The sequence below is a fragment of the Papio anubis genome, chromosome 10, assembly GCF_008728515.1.
Source record: "Papio anubis isolate 15944 chromosome 10, Panubis1.0, whole genome shotgun sequence".
Lineage (NCBI taxonomy): Eukaryota > Metazoa > Chordata > Mammalia > Primates > Cercopithecidae > Papio > Papio anubis.
Genome location: NC_044985.1, coordinates 116,955,701 through 116,970,357, shown reverse-complemented (window position 1 = coordinate 116,970,357; position 14,657 = coordinate 116,955,701). Strand labels below are relative to the sequence as shown.

The 14,657-nt window shown below is 48.5% G+C and overlaps 1 protein-coding gene and 1 long non-coding RNA gene across 4 annotated transcripts in view; both read right to left on the bottom strand.

Annotated features, from left to right (window-relative positions):
- INPP5D (inositol polyphosphate-5-phosphatase D) overlaps positions 1-14,657 on the bottom strand; it is a 149,156-nt gene that overhangs the window by 53,451 nt on the left and 81,048 nt on the right. For all 3 annotated transcript variants that reach the window (XM_021924147.2, XM_021924148.2, XM_021924149.2), the window contains 3 exons: positions 8,760-8,840; positions 8,564-8,635; positions 7,390-7,513 (listed from right to left, as the gene is read on the bottom strand). In XM_021924147.2, the coding sequence (XP_021779839.1) occupies positions 7,390-7,513; positions 8,564-8,635; positions 8,760-8,840 (277 nt within the window). The remainder of the gene's footprint in view (positions 1-7,389; positions 7,514-8,563; positions 8,636-8,759; positions 8,841-14,657) is intronic.
- On the bottom strand, positions 877-5,652 carry LOC110740951. Its single transcript, XR_002516308.2, has 2 exons — positions 4,858-5,652; positions 877-4,496 (listed from the first exon to the last, which is right to left on the bottom strand). It is a non-coding gene; the product is annotated as an uncharacterized LOC110740951 (long non-coding RNA).

Below are 14,657 nucleotides of genomic sequence, written 5' to 3'. Positions count from 1 at the left end.
AGTACCGGCTGAGTGGTTAAGTTAAATATTAAAAGCCAGTGCCCTTATGCAAAGGCTGGAATGTACCAAAAGCCCATCAAAAGTTTTGCCTAGGCAAGGAATTCTTAACAGGACCCATTTAGGATTTAACAAGTTTATTGGAGGTCTGAAGGAACTCCACAAACCTCCGTGATTTAGCAGGAGATAAGATAAGGGTAATCACCCCAGCACCTGGACCCATTTAGATGAAGTAAATTTATTGAGGCTCCAGAGGAAGGTCTTCAGGACTCAGACCTTAGTTATAAATTAAAAGAAGTTAGTCACTTCTTTTAATTTATATAATGTATAAATTATATGTATACATGTAGAAATCTTTTGATGAATACACACTTACATATAGACATACAGCTGAGAAGGTATATAAGCTCTGTAAAACTTTGTAATTTGGAGTCGGTCTGGTGATAATTTCCAGGCCTTCTCCCTGTAACCAGTTACAGAAAATAAAAACTCTCTTCCTCAATAACAAGATGTTCATCTGCATCTTGTTATTGGGCCACAAGAAATAGCAGCCCGACCCTATTTGGTCCAGGAACACCAGCACTTCGGGAGGCCAAGGCAGGCAGATCATCTGAGCTCAGGAGTTTGAGAGCAGCCTGGCCAACATGGTGAAACCTCATTTCTACTAAAAATACAAAAATTAGCCAGGTGTGGTGGTGCATGCCTATAGTCCCAGCTACCTGGGAGGCTGAGGCACGAGAATCACCTGAACCCGGGAGACGGAGGTTGCTATGAGCTGAGATCGCACCATCGCACTCCAGCCTGGGCCACAAGAGTGAAACTCAGTCTCAAAAAAAAAAAAAAAAAGAATTTGATCCCTCCAAGTGTTTTGTCTTTGTGTCCCCTGTCTCCTGTCCCCAGCTTCCCTCCAGTGTCTGGTGATCCTTGGCTGTATCTGTGTCCAACAGTGAGGTGGGGTGTGTCGAGCAGGGCTTCTCCACAGGGTGGTCTGATGGGCTGAATCCTGGGGAAACTGCGTGATGGCAACACCTTTCTGTATTTGCTCCTGGGCTGATCAAGGTTCCCCAAGAAGACTTCTAACTCCTGCCTGGGGAGGGTGGGGCTGAGCCAGCCGCATCCTGGGAGCTGGGCAGGGAAGAAGGCTGTGGTCTCAGCACTCAGCAAGTGACTGTCCCTTAGTCCTCTGTTTTTGGTAGGTTCTCCTGCCTGCAGCAGGCCTGGCATCTCCCAGCCCTTCACCTTCTCCAAAGAAGAATATCCAATCTTCTGCCAAAGGAATGAGGAGGAGCCACTGGCTACACAGAGTGGAGGGGGATTCTGTTGGGCTAAACTCTCTTTAAACAGACTTCCATCTGACCCTGCTCCGTATAACTCCACCTTCACCCCACTTCTCGGGGTCCCCGAGGCTCTTAGCTCCTGAGCCCTTTGTGGGTTTTGTGTGAGTCAGTGTCTCCGTTTTTCCTTCCACCTGCTTAGGGTTTTGTTTTTTGGTTCCTATAAGTGGCTCTCGCTATCCATCTCGTTTCCGGCTTTCAGAATGTTGTTGCTCTCCCGTTCTCTCTTTCCCTGTGGGTTTTGCCTTCCAGAAGGAAGATGGTGACAGAGCATGCATTCAACCATCACTTTGAGCTGGAAGCCTCCCCAAAGGGAAATCACATCAGCCTCATCTGCACCTCAGTAAGTATCCCACGATCCGATTCCTACCACTGCTAACCAAATGTCCTGAGACTTTTCCAGTCTGCTGTGATCAGGCCATGTCTCCTTCCCCTGAATTTCCTTGCCATCTGTTTGCAAGGACTGTGTGGTTGCCTCCAGGATGTGACATCTTGTTTGATCAGGGTTATTATTCCATCGGGGTCAGTCAGCGCCCCACCTTTCCAGTGAAATAACACTAGAAGTTCCTTTTCCCTTGTCCTGCTACATGGTATCCATCAGCGGGTGCTGGCTGGTCTACCTTTGAAACGTTCCCACTCCGTTCGCCTTTTCCCATCTCCAGCTGCCACCGCCTCTTGCCTGGCTGCTATCATGGCCTCCTAATTGGTGTCCCTGCCTCCACTCTTCCTCTCTTCCCATAGTTTGTTCTCAGTACAGCAGCCAGAGTTATCTTTTTGAGGTGGGATCACGCCACCCCCCAGCTGAAAACCTCCTAATGGTGGCTTGCTGCATTTGGAAGGAACGTGAGCCTGGTACTCTGGCTCAGCAAACCCACATGCCTGGCCTGTGTCCAGCCTCAGCCTCGTCTGAGTCCTGGCTGCTCAGCCGTCTCACACGCCATACTTGCTCCTGCCTTGGAACTGAGCCCAGTGGCCTCTTTGCCTGGGTTGGGCATAGCCAGCATCTTCCTGACACTCAGGTCTTGGTTTAAATGGCACAGCATGTCCTCAGAAAGGCTTTTCCCTATTATTATCATATTTTTCCATTTAAATCCCCAGCTCTAGAGTTTATCATTCCCTGACACATACCTGGTTTGTATATTTGTGTGTTTGCTTATTTTCTCCTTTGCCCTGACTTGAATGCAACTTTCCTGAAAGCTAGGACCCTGGCTGGCTGGTTCACCTCCGCATCCCAAAGCCTGGTATGTGCACAGCAGGTACTCAGAGCATGACTACTTTATGATTTCAACATAGAGCAACTGGCTGTTCCCTATGTGTAGAAGGCCATGATGCCAAAGCTATTCATGAACATAGTGATCAAAATAGGGTAAGGAAGCTCCAACTCTTGCAACCCCAGATTCCCTCCAGGCGAGCGCCACTCTATCATAATAACCATGGCTGGAAACTCACCATGAGCCAGACTCTGCACTAAGGACACACCTTACCCCATTAACTCTCACAGCAACCCCTGTAGGAACCCCTGTCTTGTGGAGGCATCACTGAGGCTTTGAGGAGTTAAGTAGCTTACTTGAGATTATACTATTAGCAAGTCAAGGAACCAATACGTGCATCCAGTTTACCTAGAGCCCCCACTCCTGAACCACACTGCCTTGAAGCCACTTAAATATGCATCCATAAGAACTGTATGATCTCACCTGGTTTAGGACACATTCGCTCATTCATACATAGATTCATTCATCCTTGCCTTCATTCTCTCATTCATGCATGCGTTCATTGATTATTACATTCATTCTCATTCCTGTGTGTGTTCCTTCATTCTTGCATTCATTCACTGATTCATGCGTGCATTCTCTCAACATCCATTTACTGATTACTTACTCTGTGCTAAGCACTGTTTTGGCTCTGGGATTTAGTGGTTAACAACAATCAAAAAATCCACATCCCAGCCTTTGTGAAGCCCACGTTAAAGGGAGGAGACAGAGCTGGGATTTACGATGGATGACGTTGCAAGTGCCTCAGGCAACTGGCAATCCCTGGGCACGCACTTGCTGAGCCCCAGGGCCCAAGCTGGGGCCTGCAAAGTCCAGGGTGTATAAAGGAAAGAGCTTTCCCTTTTCAGGGGGAGGGCGTTTGTGAGCAGTCAAGTGTGCTCTGATGTGACAGGTGTCACCACAGAGAGGAAGTCAGGCTCCACCATCCTGGATTGGCAGGAGGACTGGAGCCAGGTGGGCACAGTCCCGGAGAGTGGGCTGGCAGTCTGTGGGCATCCACAGTCTTCAGGGCTCGCAAACCTGCTCTGAAATAGCGCATTATTATTATTATTATTTAATTTTTAGAGATGGGGTCTTGCTATGTTGCTCAGGGTGAACTCAAACTCCTGGCTCCAAGTGATCCTCCCACCTCAGCCTCCCAAGTAGCTGAGAATACAGGTGCTTGCCACTGCACCCACGCATAGCTATTCTTAATTAGAGCTGGGTTTTCTTAGGGCCAGTGATCTCTAGTTTAGCTCTTTCATCCATCCCTGATCTGTTTCCACAAAGGAGAATACCCACCTCTCAGCAGCAACAGCTCCAATCCTTACTCGGGCATTCAAGGCTCTGTTCACACCTAGGATGGCATGCCCAGCTGCTTCTCTCTCCAGAATCACAGAGAGAGATGAGCAACATGTAATGCGTGATTTCACTAATGCCCTGTCCCTTTCCCTGAACACCCCATTCTCTCAGTCCCAGTGCCCTCCCCTGCCTCATGCTTGGCAAAATCCTATTCATCCTTCAAATCCCAGTCAGAGCCATCTCGGTGGTGTGAAGCCTCCTGCCCTTACTCCTCAAAAGAGCTAATCAGTCCTCCCTCGGGACTAACCTCCCCCTGGAGCACATTCTAATACCTGCCCATGTGCCAGCATTCCCTTCTCCACAGCAAAACCTTAGAGGAAGTGTTCACGATGAAGGGCTGGCCCATGGAAGATTTTACGCAAATGTCTGTTGCGTTAAACCGACAAAAGTTCACAGCACTTCTCAGAACCTGGGAGGTGTTTCTTTCAATCTTAAGTTTTTTAGTAATCAGGTGCTCTGACAATCTTCACTCTTCTTATGTTTCCATCTCCTCTTATCCAAGTTGGGGCCACCCCTCTCTCCTTAACAGATATATTAGTCTGTTCTCATGCTGCTAATAAAGACATACCCAAGACTGGGTAATTTATAAAGGAAAGAGTTTTAATGGACTCACAGTTCCACATGGCTGGGAAGGCCTCACAATCATGGCAGAAGACAAAGGAGAAGCAAAGTCATGTCTTACATGGTGGCAGGCAAGAGAGCTTGTGCAGGGGAACTCCCCTTTATAAAACCATCAGATATCGTGAGACTTATTCACTACCATGAGAACAGCATGGGAAAGACTCGCCCCCGTGATTCAATTACCTCCCCACCCGGTCCTTCCCATCACACATGGGCATTATGGGAGCTACAATTCAAGATGAGATTTGGGTGGGGACACAGCCAAACCATATCAACAGATAAGAGGAAACCACCACTCTAAGCTCATCTTCCACACAGCCTTCCTGCTCAAACCATCAGTGACTCCTCATTTCTCCTGCCCAACTTGCCACTATACACAGTGGCCGCCATGATGCTATGAGCTCCCCTCTGCAGGACTATGACCACTATGATGTCACCCCCAGCCATTCCCTGAGATCAGTCTCCTTCACTGCTACCCTGGAAGGGTAATAATAACGGTGGTGGTGGCAGTCAATCGTATTGAGCACTCCCTGGAGGCTGGGCACCAGGTGCTTGGATGTTCACCCACATAAGACTCATGAGAGCCCTGCAAGACGCTACTACTATCCCTGCTGGACAGAAGAGTAAACTGAGGACCAGAGAGAAGACACCAGACCCAAGTCACAAGTGGCTGACCTGGGACTCAAGGCTGGGCTACTAGCACCCCACTGTGCTATCAGTGGGATTCAGGATGCATTATTCCAAAATAGGGCATCCTAAGCATATTGAATATTTTAAGCTGAAGGAATTTCAGCAACAGCAGGTGCAGGAAGGACCCTCTAAAGCAGGTTACAGACCCTCATGTGAGAGGAGCCCTCCCTATACCTGGGGGACAGAACATCCTATCTCCAAGGACACAGAGACAGTGAGAACTCTGAATGCACAGGCCCTGCCAAGGTCCTCCCAGTTCCCCACACTTAGTGCATACTACTTTATTAAGAACAAAAGATGGCCGAGCACGGTGGCTCACACCTGTAGTCCCAGCACTTTAGGAAGCCGAGGCAGATGGATCACTTGAGGTCAGGAGTTTGAGACTAGGCTGGCCAACATGGTGAAACCCCATTTTTACTAAAAATTAAAAAAAATTAGTTGGGCGTGGTGGTGGTCCTGTAGTCCCAGTTACTCAGGAAGCTGAGGCAGGAGAATCACTTGAACCTGGGAGGCAGAGGTTGCAGTGAGCCAAGATCGCGCCACTGCACTCCAGTCTGGGAGATAGCGTGAGGCTTTGTCTCAAAAAAAAAAAAAAAAAAAAAAGAAGGATGCTGATCATGCCTGAAGAAGCCAGATAAAATACCGGAGACCCAGTTAAATTTGAACTTCAGAAAAACTGTGAATCACTGTTGCATATAAGTATGTCCCAGATATTGCCTGGGACATACATATACTATATTGGTTGTTTATCTGAAATTCACATTTAACTGGGCCTCCGGTATTTTTATCTGCTATGTGTGGCAACCTTAACCATGCCCCTCTAAATGAACTTTGAGACACTAAATAAAAAATGTTGTAGCCACAGGGACTTGGGGGGCTTCATAGTGGTCTTAAAACCTGACAAGGGATGCAAACTGTTGTGTGAAGGTTGGGATTTATCTGAGGGAAGGGTCTACGCATTGATCAGTTTTCTCAGGGGAACTCATTGGCCACCCAAATGAAGAAAGATGTCCATTCGCCATCAGCCAGAACTGGAGGCTGCTCAGGAAACTCTCACGCTTTCGTCAACCCCCGGTTCTGTCTGCTGCTATTCTCCAGCTTCATGTGGCCCCGCACTGGGCACTGCCTATCCCCCTGCCTCCTGACACCCTGCCTGGCCTCCCGAACCTGGGCCCTGGCCTGCTAGCCCCAGTGCCCATGTCCCAGCATTTGCACATGCTGCTCTGCTAGCTGGGATGCTCTTCCCTCAGACCCCTGCCCGACTGGTTGCTTCTCAGCCTTGGGGTCTCCGCCAATGTGCCTCTTACTCAGAGGAAACTTCCCTGTCTGCCCCTTCTACACTATCCCCTATTGCCAGTTAACCTCCACCCCATTGCCCTGTTTTGTTTTCTTTGTAGCACTTTTCGTAGCCGGATCATCCACTGTATTGACAGATCATCCATCTGTACTGACAGATGTATTTGAGTCTTTATCGGCTACTCAATGCACCAGAATATAAATTCCACGTGGGCAGGGGCCTCATCTGTCCTGCTGGCACTGGATCCCCTTGTCTTGCCCCACTGCAGCTTCTCTACATGCATTTGCCGTGTGAAGAATTTTCATTTTATGGATGAGTTGATTTGATGGTTCTCAGAACCTGCTAATAACAGGTGACTCTCAAAGTGGCGACTACATGCTGGGCTCTAGTCTAAAGAGCCTTATGCATATTATTCAAGTACTTTTTATCATCCCCATTTTACAGATAAAGAAACTGAGGGCTACATTGGTCATGACATGTCCCAGGTCACACAACTGCTAAGTGGCAGAGCTGGGACGTGAATTTAGGAAGTTTCGTTCCAGAGTCCATGTACTCACAGTTTAGTTTATCCTGTGCTACAGACACTACCCAATTGTCAACAAGACCTCATCTGTGCAAGGCTTTGTGCCCGGCACTGAGAGGTGATAGCATGGATCAGACTGAGTCCTGGTGGGCAAGAGAAAACACACACACACCCACACACACACAGAAGTGGGCGCACGCACGCATGCCTGCGGAAGACAGACCTGCAGGGCAGGCCTTCTGAGAGGTGAGCTGACAGGGCAGGAATTCCACAGGCAGGTGAGAGCCAGTGGTTGATGTGCGCAAGGGGTCTTACTTTTCTTGTGGCTGTAGAACTTGTCCTCAGAACCATCCTTGGACTTCTTAATGATCAGTTTCCCAGACTCAACGTCGACTTTGAGCTGCATTTTCTGAGGAATCCCCAGAGACTCTGCCTTCACCTTAGAAGGGGAAGAGATGTGTGACTCATTGATTTTCTGCCTGGGCTTTTGCAAGGCTCCCCCGGCCCGAGCCCCTTGTCTACATGGCTGGCAACCTCTGGTGGGCGTCCTTCGTAGGGCCATTGGGCTTCTCTTGCCCCAGCAGTGCACATGCACATTTCCACAGGCATCTCCCGGGAATCACAGAGACTCTCGGGGCGCCCCCCTTGTCCGCTGTGTGTGGGGGAGCCGTTCTGCCAACAGGTTTGCTGGTGGAAACAGACAAATTGCTGGAAATGGTTCATTCACTGATGACTTTGACAACATTCATTAATCTGATGTGTCACCTACTTCCGGAAAGGATTTTAGTAATAGATTTAAACTCCCAGGCCTTCTTACAACCACTGATTGAACATTTACTGATAATGATAGAAAAAAAAACCCACAACAGTTGTGTACGCATGCTCAGAAAATGGAAATTTACCTTAATAGAGGATTATCACAGGGTCTAGAAAGGACTTTGGGGTGGGGAATGTGTGTGTGGGGGAGGGGGTGTGGGTCTCATACTGGATTCCTGAATGTGGGACCAGTGCTGGGCTGAATGTACTAGAATCTCTGGGGATTGTAAAGAAAAACACATTTTGGGTCAAGCCTGGAGGGTCTAATCCAGTCATTCTCAGGGAAATCATAGGAGTTGCACGTTTTTTGTCTTGTTTTGTTTTGTTTTTCTGAATTCCCTACCCACTTGAGGCAGTATTTTGCAGCCCTGTCTGATATCACTCATCTCTGCCATTTTGAGAAGGACAAAGTTTACATGGTGCCTGGGCCAATGAGACACTCCTCCCTTGCAGTGCCTCTCTGAAGGCGGTTTCCCAGTCACCTCTGGGTGCCCGTTCTGACGCTGAACCACCGTCACAGTGACACAGGTCCACTGACTGCCATTCTTGGCTGTTGGGCTCCTTGCTCTTCCCCAGCTCAAGCCTCAATCCCTCTTTCCACAGGAACCAGAACATGTCTGTCTGCCCAGCTGTGGAGCCCAAGCCCAGGCTCTGCTGTCCCACGGCCACTTACCTCAAAGGTGACTGGAGGGATAAGGGAACGCCGGTGGGGAGACTCAGGACCCTCGTGCAGCAAGGCCTTGACCTGTGGGCAGCAGCATTAGAGACAGAGGGTCAAGGGGACATCGAGCCTGTACATCTGGACATTCTCCATGCAAAGAGGGGACCAAAGAGGGGACGAAGAGAAGCCACAGGAGCCCCACACGTACCTTGTCTTCAATAGAGGACAACAGGCTTGTCAGTTGGCTGAGCTTGGACACCATGTTGATGGGATTGGCCTCACCAGGAACCTGGGAAAGGAGGGAAAGAAGATCAGGGCAGCATCACTGAACCCGAACCACTGAGAGGCAACGCACTGGGTGCTCTCCGCACCTCACCCCATTCCACTCTCCCCGCAGCCCTACAAGTTCTATTATTATCCCCTCCAGCAGATGAGGACACAGGGATCTCTACAATCTTCTCAGAATTCACATGGCCAAAAAATAGATCTTCATTTCTTCTTCCTTCTAAATCTGTCTCTCCCCCGGTGCTTCTCACCTCACCCACTCCGTTGCTTAAACAAAACTCAAGGACTGTCCTTGCATATTACCTTTCCTCCCTCCTACACCTCCTGCATGGTGTTCCCATCCTACTCCCAAAATAGACCCAGCCTGCTGCTTGAAACCCCAGTACAGTTCTCCATGTAGAGGAGAAAATGATCCTGACCCCTTCCCTACCCTCTGAGGTTCTATATGATGCAGCGCTCCGCCCCCACACTGCCCCACCAAGATCCGAGCCACTCTCATCTTCAAGTCAGTTCTGCCTTGAGCTTCCCTTCTGAGGAATCTCCAGAGACTCAATTTCCCCTGGGAGGGGCACCTCCTCATCATTCAGGTCTCAGCCTCACAAAGAGGTCTTCCCTGACCACCCTGTCTAAAATAGCTGCCAGGTCACCTCTATCAAGTTACCTTGTTTTGTTCCATATCAGTCACCACCAGCTAAAGTTATCTCCTTCCAATATGTGTTCACTGTATGTCTTCCCTGCTGAATGGAGGCTCCATGAGAATGGAGATCAAGAGGACTGCATTCAGTACTGCAGCCTTGGGGCTCAGAACAGTGTCTGGCCAACGAAGATGCTCAGTAAAGTTGTTCAGTATATACAGGGCCCAGAGAGATGAACTAACTTGTCTGAGGTTGCACAGCTAGTAAATGGCAGAGCAAAACATGTATCCTGTCTGCCTGATGCCAAGTGCATGGTCTTAGGCACTTATTCACAGAAGAAACATTTATAAAGCATCTATTCTATGTTAGACATGCTGCCAGGTGTGGAAATGTAGAATTAATAAGATACCTTATTAAGTTATTCATACCTTATTAAGTTAATAATAAGAGGTGGAATGAGAAAGTCAGATACATGTATGACTGATGTGAACACAAAGCAGAATGGAACCAGGGTTATCACCAGCCAGGTGATGTCCCTTTACCTCACCCCTTGCTGAATATAGCAGCCAGGCTGCACTTGCTTTTGACCTCAATTTTTCTACCTGGCTACTTTAATAAACTACTTTTACTATCACCACCTCCATTACCACTGCTGCCTCTGTCACAATGATCAATGGCACTGCCATGATCAACGGGATCCCCTTCAATAGCACCACCAGAGTCATCAGCATGGCTACCACAATCACCACCAACACTCCCTTCCACCATCCATTCCCTCCAGATCCATTCCATTCCACCATTCCACCATCCATTCCATCCACCATCCATGATCCATCCACCTCCATCCATTCCCATCCACTCCCTGTCCTTGTCCCTCCATCCTTCCTCCACCATTCCACCATCCATTTCCACTCCCTCCCTGTCCATCCACCATCCACCATCCATTCCACCATGTTTGACCACCTCCACCATGACTACCACCATCTCCCATTTCCATCCTTCCATCCACCATCCTCCACCCCATCCATCATGTTGACCACCATCCACTACCATCCTTCCACCATCCATCCACTACCATCCACCCCTATCCTGTTCCACCATCCTCCACCACTCCATCCATCCTTCCATTCCACCCCTCCATAATCCATTGACCCTCCACCATCCATGATCCATCCCCACCACTCCCACCATAATTCCTTATTCCACCCCCTCCACCATCCATCCACCCTCACCACTTTCCTCACCATGGTGTGACTACCTCCACCATCATGCGTCCTGCCACCTCCACCCTCCTGTCACCGTCCTTCCAACCACCAGATCCTTGACCACCATCACCAGACCCCACGGCCACCATCCTATTTCCACCATCACTATCCTCCACCCTCCATTCCTTTCCATTATCCACTATCATCCTCCACCACTCCACTCCACCATAATCCATTCCTCCACCATCCATCCACTATCCATCCTCCACCACCACTCCTGAGGCCAGGGCCTCCACCGCAGCCATCCCACTGCCATCATCACTCCCATGATCATGACCACCTCTACCATCACCATCACTACCACCATCTTCAACCCTACCACCACCATGATCATGACCACCTCTACCATCACCATCACCATCACTACCACCATCTCCACTCCTACCAGCCCTCCCATGATCATGACCACCTCTGTCATCACCATCTATATCACCCTTAGACACCACACCATTCCCTGTCCCAATAACCATCACTACCACCATCACAGCAGTTAATAATTGTCAGTGCTTTCTCTAACCACTTTTTGGTCTTTCCCTTGCTTCTTAATAAAACTCACAATTCTTCTATAGTTATTGTCAATGAGGGAAGTGGCTTGAAGGGGTGGCGCTAAGACTCAGGCAAGGGACAACAGAAGGGCTGCCTGTTGGTTGAGAAGAAAAGCTGGTCAGGAGATGGGATAGTGTAGGATTCCCTTGTTCTAGGGTTATTTATCTCATAAATAATTGAAATGATAACACAGATTCAAGCCTCCTCCTTTCCACAGTAGAGGACATTTGGAATGATCTGCCTTCACCCTGGGCAGTCACCATGCAATTGTAGGTCCCCCGCCCCCCACCGGCTCTCTCTTTGGATTTGTGACTTTTGGGAGGGGAGATCTGACAAGATCTTAGCATAAATGAAGTTACTGACAAACTGGGCATTTGTGCTTGAAACAAAAAGTATTAGAAAAATGCTGAAGCTTTCCCCATACTTCTGCCTAATGATTATTTGATGAGTTCTTACAATGTGCCAAGCATATCTTCAATATATTAAGTCATCTAATCCTCACATGTCTTGATTTTTCTAATCCTTGTTTTGCTGATGGGGGAATAGAGTCAGAGTGGTGAGTTTACAGCTAGTATAGATCTGATATTTGAATTGGGGGCTAGCCAGTGGTCCTTAGCTGGTGGTGATTTTGCCCTCCAGGGGACATGTGACAATGTCTGAGACATTTCCAGTTGTCACAGCTGGGGGATGCTAATGACATCTCATGGGTAAAGGCCAGGATGTGGAGGACTCCTAGAGTGCACAGGAGTCCTCCATGACAGAGAACAATCCAGTCCCAAATGTCACCAGTGTCGAGGTTGAGGATAGAATTCACAGCTTAGCCTGTGAATGGCTTGACTGGCCTGACGGTTTACATCAGCTGACCCAGTTTTTTCACTTTGCTTTTCAGTTGCACTTTTCAAAACAAAGGAAGTGGGGCTCCAAGGCAGGTTAACCATCCAAGGGAGGTTACTGGCTCTTCTTTCTCACACAGGGCAGACTCAGGTCTCCCCCATCCCCCAGGCCAGCCAGCATTTTGATAACATTGCATTTCCCACTTCCCAGCAGTCCTCAAGTAACCACACAGGGGTTTGGGTGTCCCCAGCTTGTCCTGCCTACTTAAGGGAAAGGGCCTCATGTTGGTGAGAGTGTAGCAGGGTCAGATGTCTCACGCACCCAGTTTCACTCACTCCTTAACCAAACCCTGCAGAGATATTACTGTCCCCATTTCACAGATGGGGAGACTAAAGATCCACGAGGGTGAATCAGATTTTGAACTCAGGTGTTTCTGATCCATGGGCCAATGTTCTTTCCTCTCCTCAAGGCAGCCTCAACTCCCTCCTTGATTTCTGAGTTCCTGAAGACACATCAAGAATAACCTTTTCTGTTTTTCTTCAAGACTCAGAGTCTCATAAAGGGGAGGGGAGTGTGGCAGCAAGACCCACCCTCCATCGTGTGGCTGCTCTGTCCTGCCACCAAATGCAGAGACTGGCCTCCACCCGGCAGCACCGTAACTGGGACTGCAGCTGGCCTCTCTCTCGAGGCTTTGTCTCTCTTCTAATCTACTTCAAAGACTTGACTGTGTGTTCTTCCACTCAAGTGACTTAAGCTCAAAAGTCGGGCAGAGCCCCTGTTTTGTCCAGATTTGCTTTTACTTCCTTAGAAATTAACCCATCATTCACCTCGGAGAAAGCAAAACTTTTTTTTTTCTGAATTTCGAAAGTTGCACAAGTAGAACACAAATACATGTTCTCCGTAGAAAACTCAAACAAACAATGTGGGCAAACTCAAAATCCCCTTTGGCCCAGTCCCCTTCTCCCCAGTCTCATCCCTGCATTGTGGTGACCAGCACAGCCCTTTGGGTTTAAATCCTTCCCATCTGATTTCCTCGTGGAGACTTCGTCAGAGTTTCTGTATCATCCCGCTGTTTGCTTTTCCACCTAACAGTAGCCTTGGAGATCTTTCCAGAGCAGTGTTCACACCTTAGAGTAGAATTCTGCACCACTGCAGTTCACCAGCTCCCTATATTTATATGATTTTCTTTTTTTTCTTTTTCCTTTTTTTTGTTTTAGATGGAGTCTCACTCTGTCACCCAGGCTAGAGTACAGTGGCACAGTCTCGGCTCACTGCAACCTCCGCCTCCAGGGTTCAAGCGATTCTCCTGTCTCAGCCTCCCTAGTAGCTGGGATTACAGGTGCCTGCCACCATGCCTGGCTAATTTTTGTATTTTTGGTAGAGACAGGGTTTCACCATGTTGGTCAGGTTGGTCTCGAACTCCTGACAGGTGATCCACCCACTTCGGCCTCCCTAAGTGCTGGGATTAGAGGTGTGAACCACCATGCCCGGCCTGTTTATGTGATTTTCAATGTTTTTTCTTTTACTCTTTGTGTACTTATAGTCCCTAAGAAGCTGCCGACATATGGAACTGTGGGCTTGAGGGATGCCTGCAGTTCGCATTTTCATACAAACAGCCAAACTGCCTTTCAGAAAACCTATTTCCATTTCCAACAGCAGAGGAGTGAGTCCCTGTGAGCACCTCTTCCACCCCACACCCTAGCCAAGTCCTGACTCACCCATCAACTTTAGCATCAACTCTTTGCCCATCTAATAGGCAAGAAGAGGCCGCCTAGTGTCAAATGTCATTTCCTGGTTACTAACAAGGTGAGGCTGAACACCTTTTCATATCTATATTGGCTATTCCCTATCCCTCTTCAGTGAGCCGCCTTGTTTATAGTCTTTCCCTCTTTTAAAAATTGGATTGTTTTTACTTAATTGTTTGTAGGAATTTTTTAAAAACATGGCCAGGCATGGTGGCTCCCACCTGTAATCCCAGCACTTCAGAAGGCTGGGGCAGGAAGATCGCCAGAAGTTTGAGATCAACACGGGCAACATAGTGAGACCTGTCTCTACAAAAAGTTTTAAAAGGAGACTGGCGTGGTGGTGCGCACCTGTAATCCCCAGCTATTAGCTGATGAGTAATTGCGGTTTTAAAACATGGGAGGCTCAGGTGGGGTGGATCTCTTGAGCCCCGATGTTTGACGATGCAGTGAGCTGTGATTGCGCCACTGTACCCCAGCCTGGGTGACAAAGCAAGACCATGTCGCAAATAAAAATAATAATAATAAACATATGAATACTTTGTCTGTAATCCTTTTTCCCTAATCTTTGTTGCAGGTATTTTCTTCTGAGATACAGCTTTTACTTTTTAAAAAACTTGTGGCCGGGCGCGGTGGCTCAAGCCTGTAATCCCAGCACTTTGGGAGGCCGAGATGGGCGGATCACAAGGTCAGGAGATCGAGACCATCCAGGCTAACACGGTGAAACCCCGTCTCTACTAAGAAATACAAAAAATAGCCGGGCGAGGTGGCAGCGCCTGTAGTCCCAGCTACTCGGGAG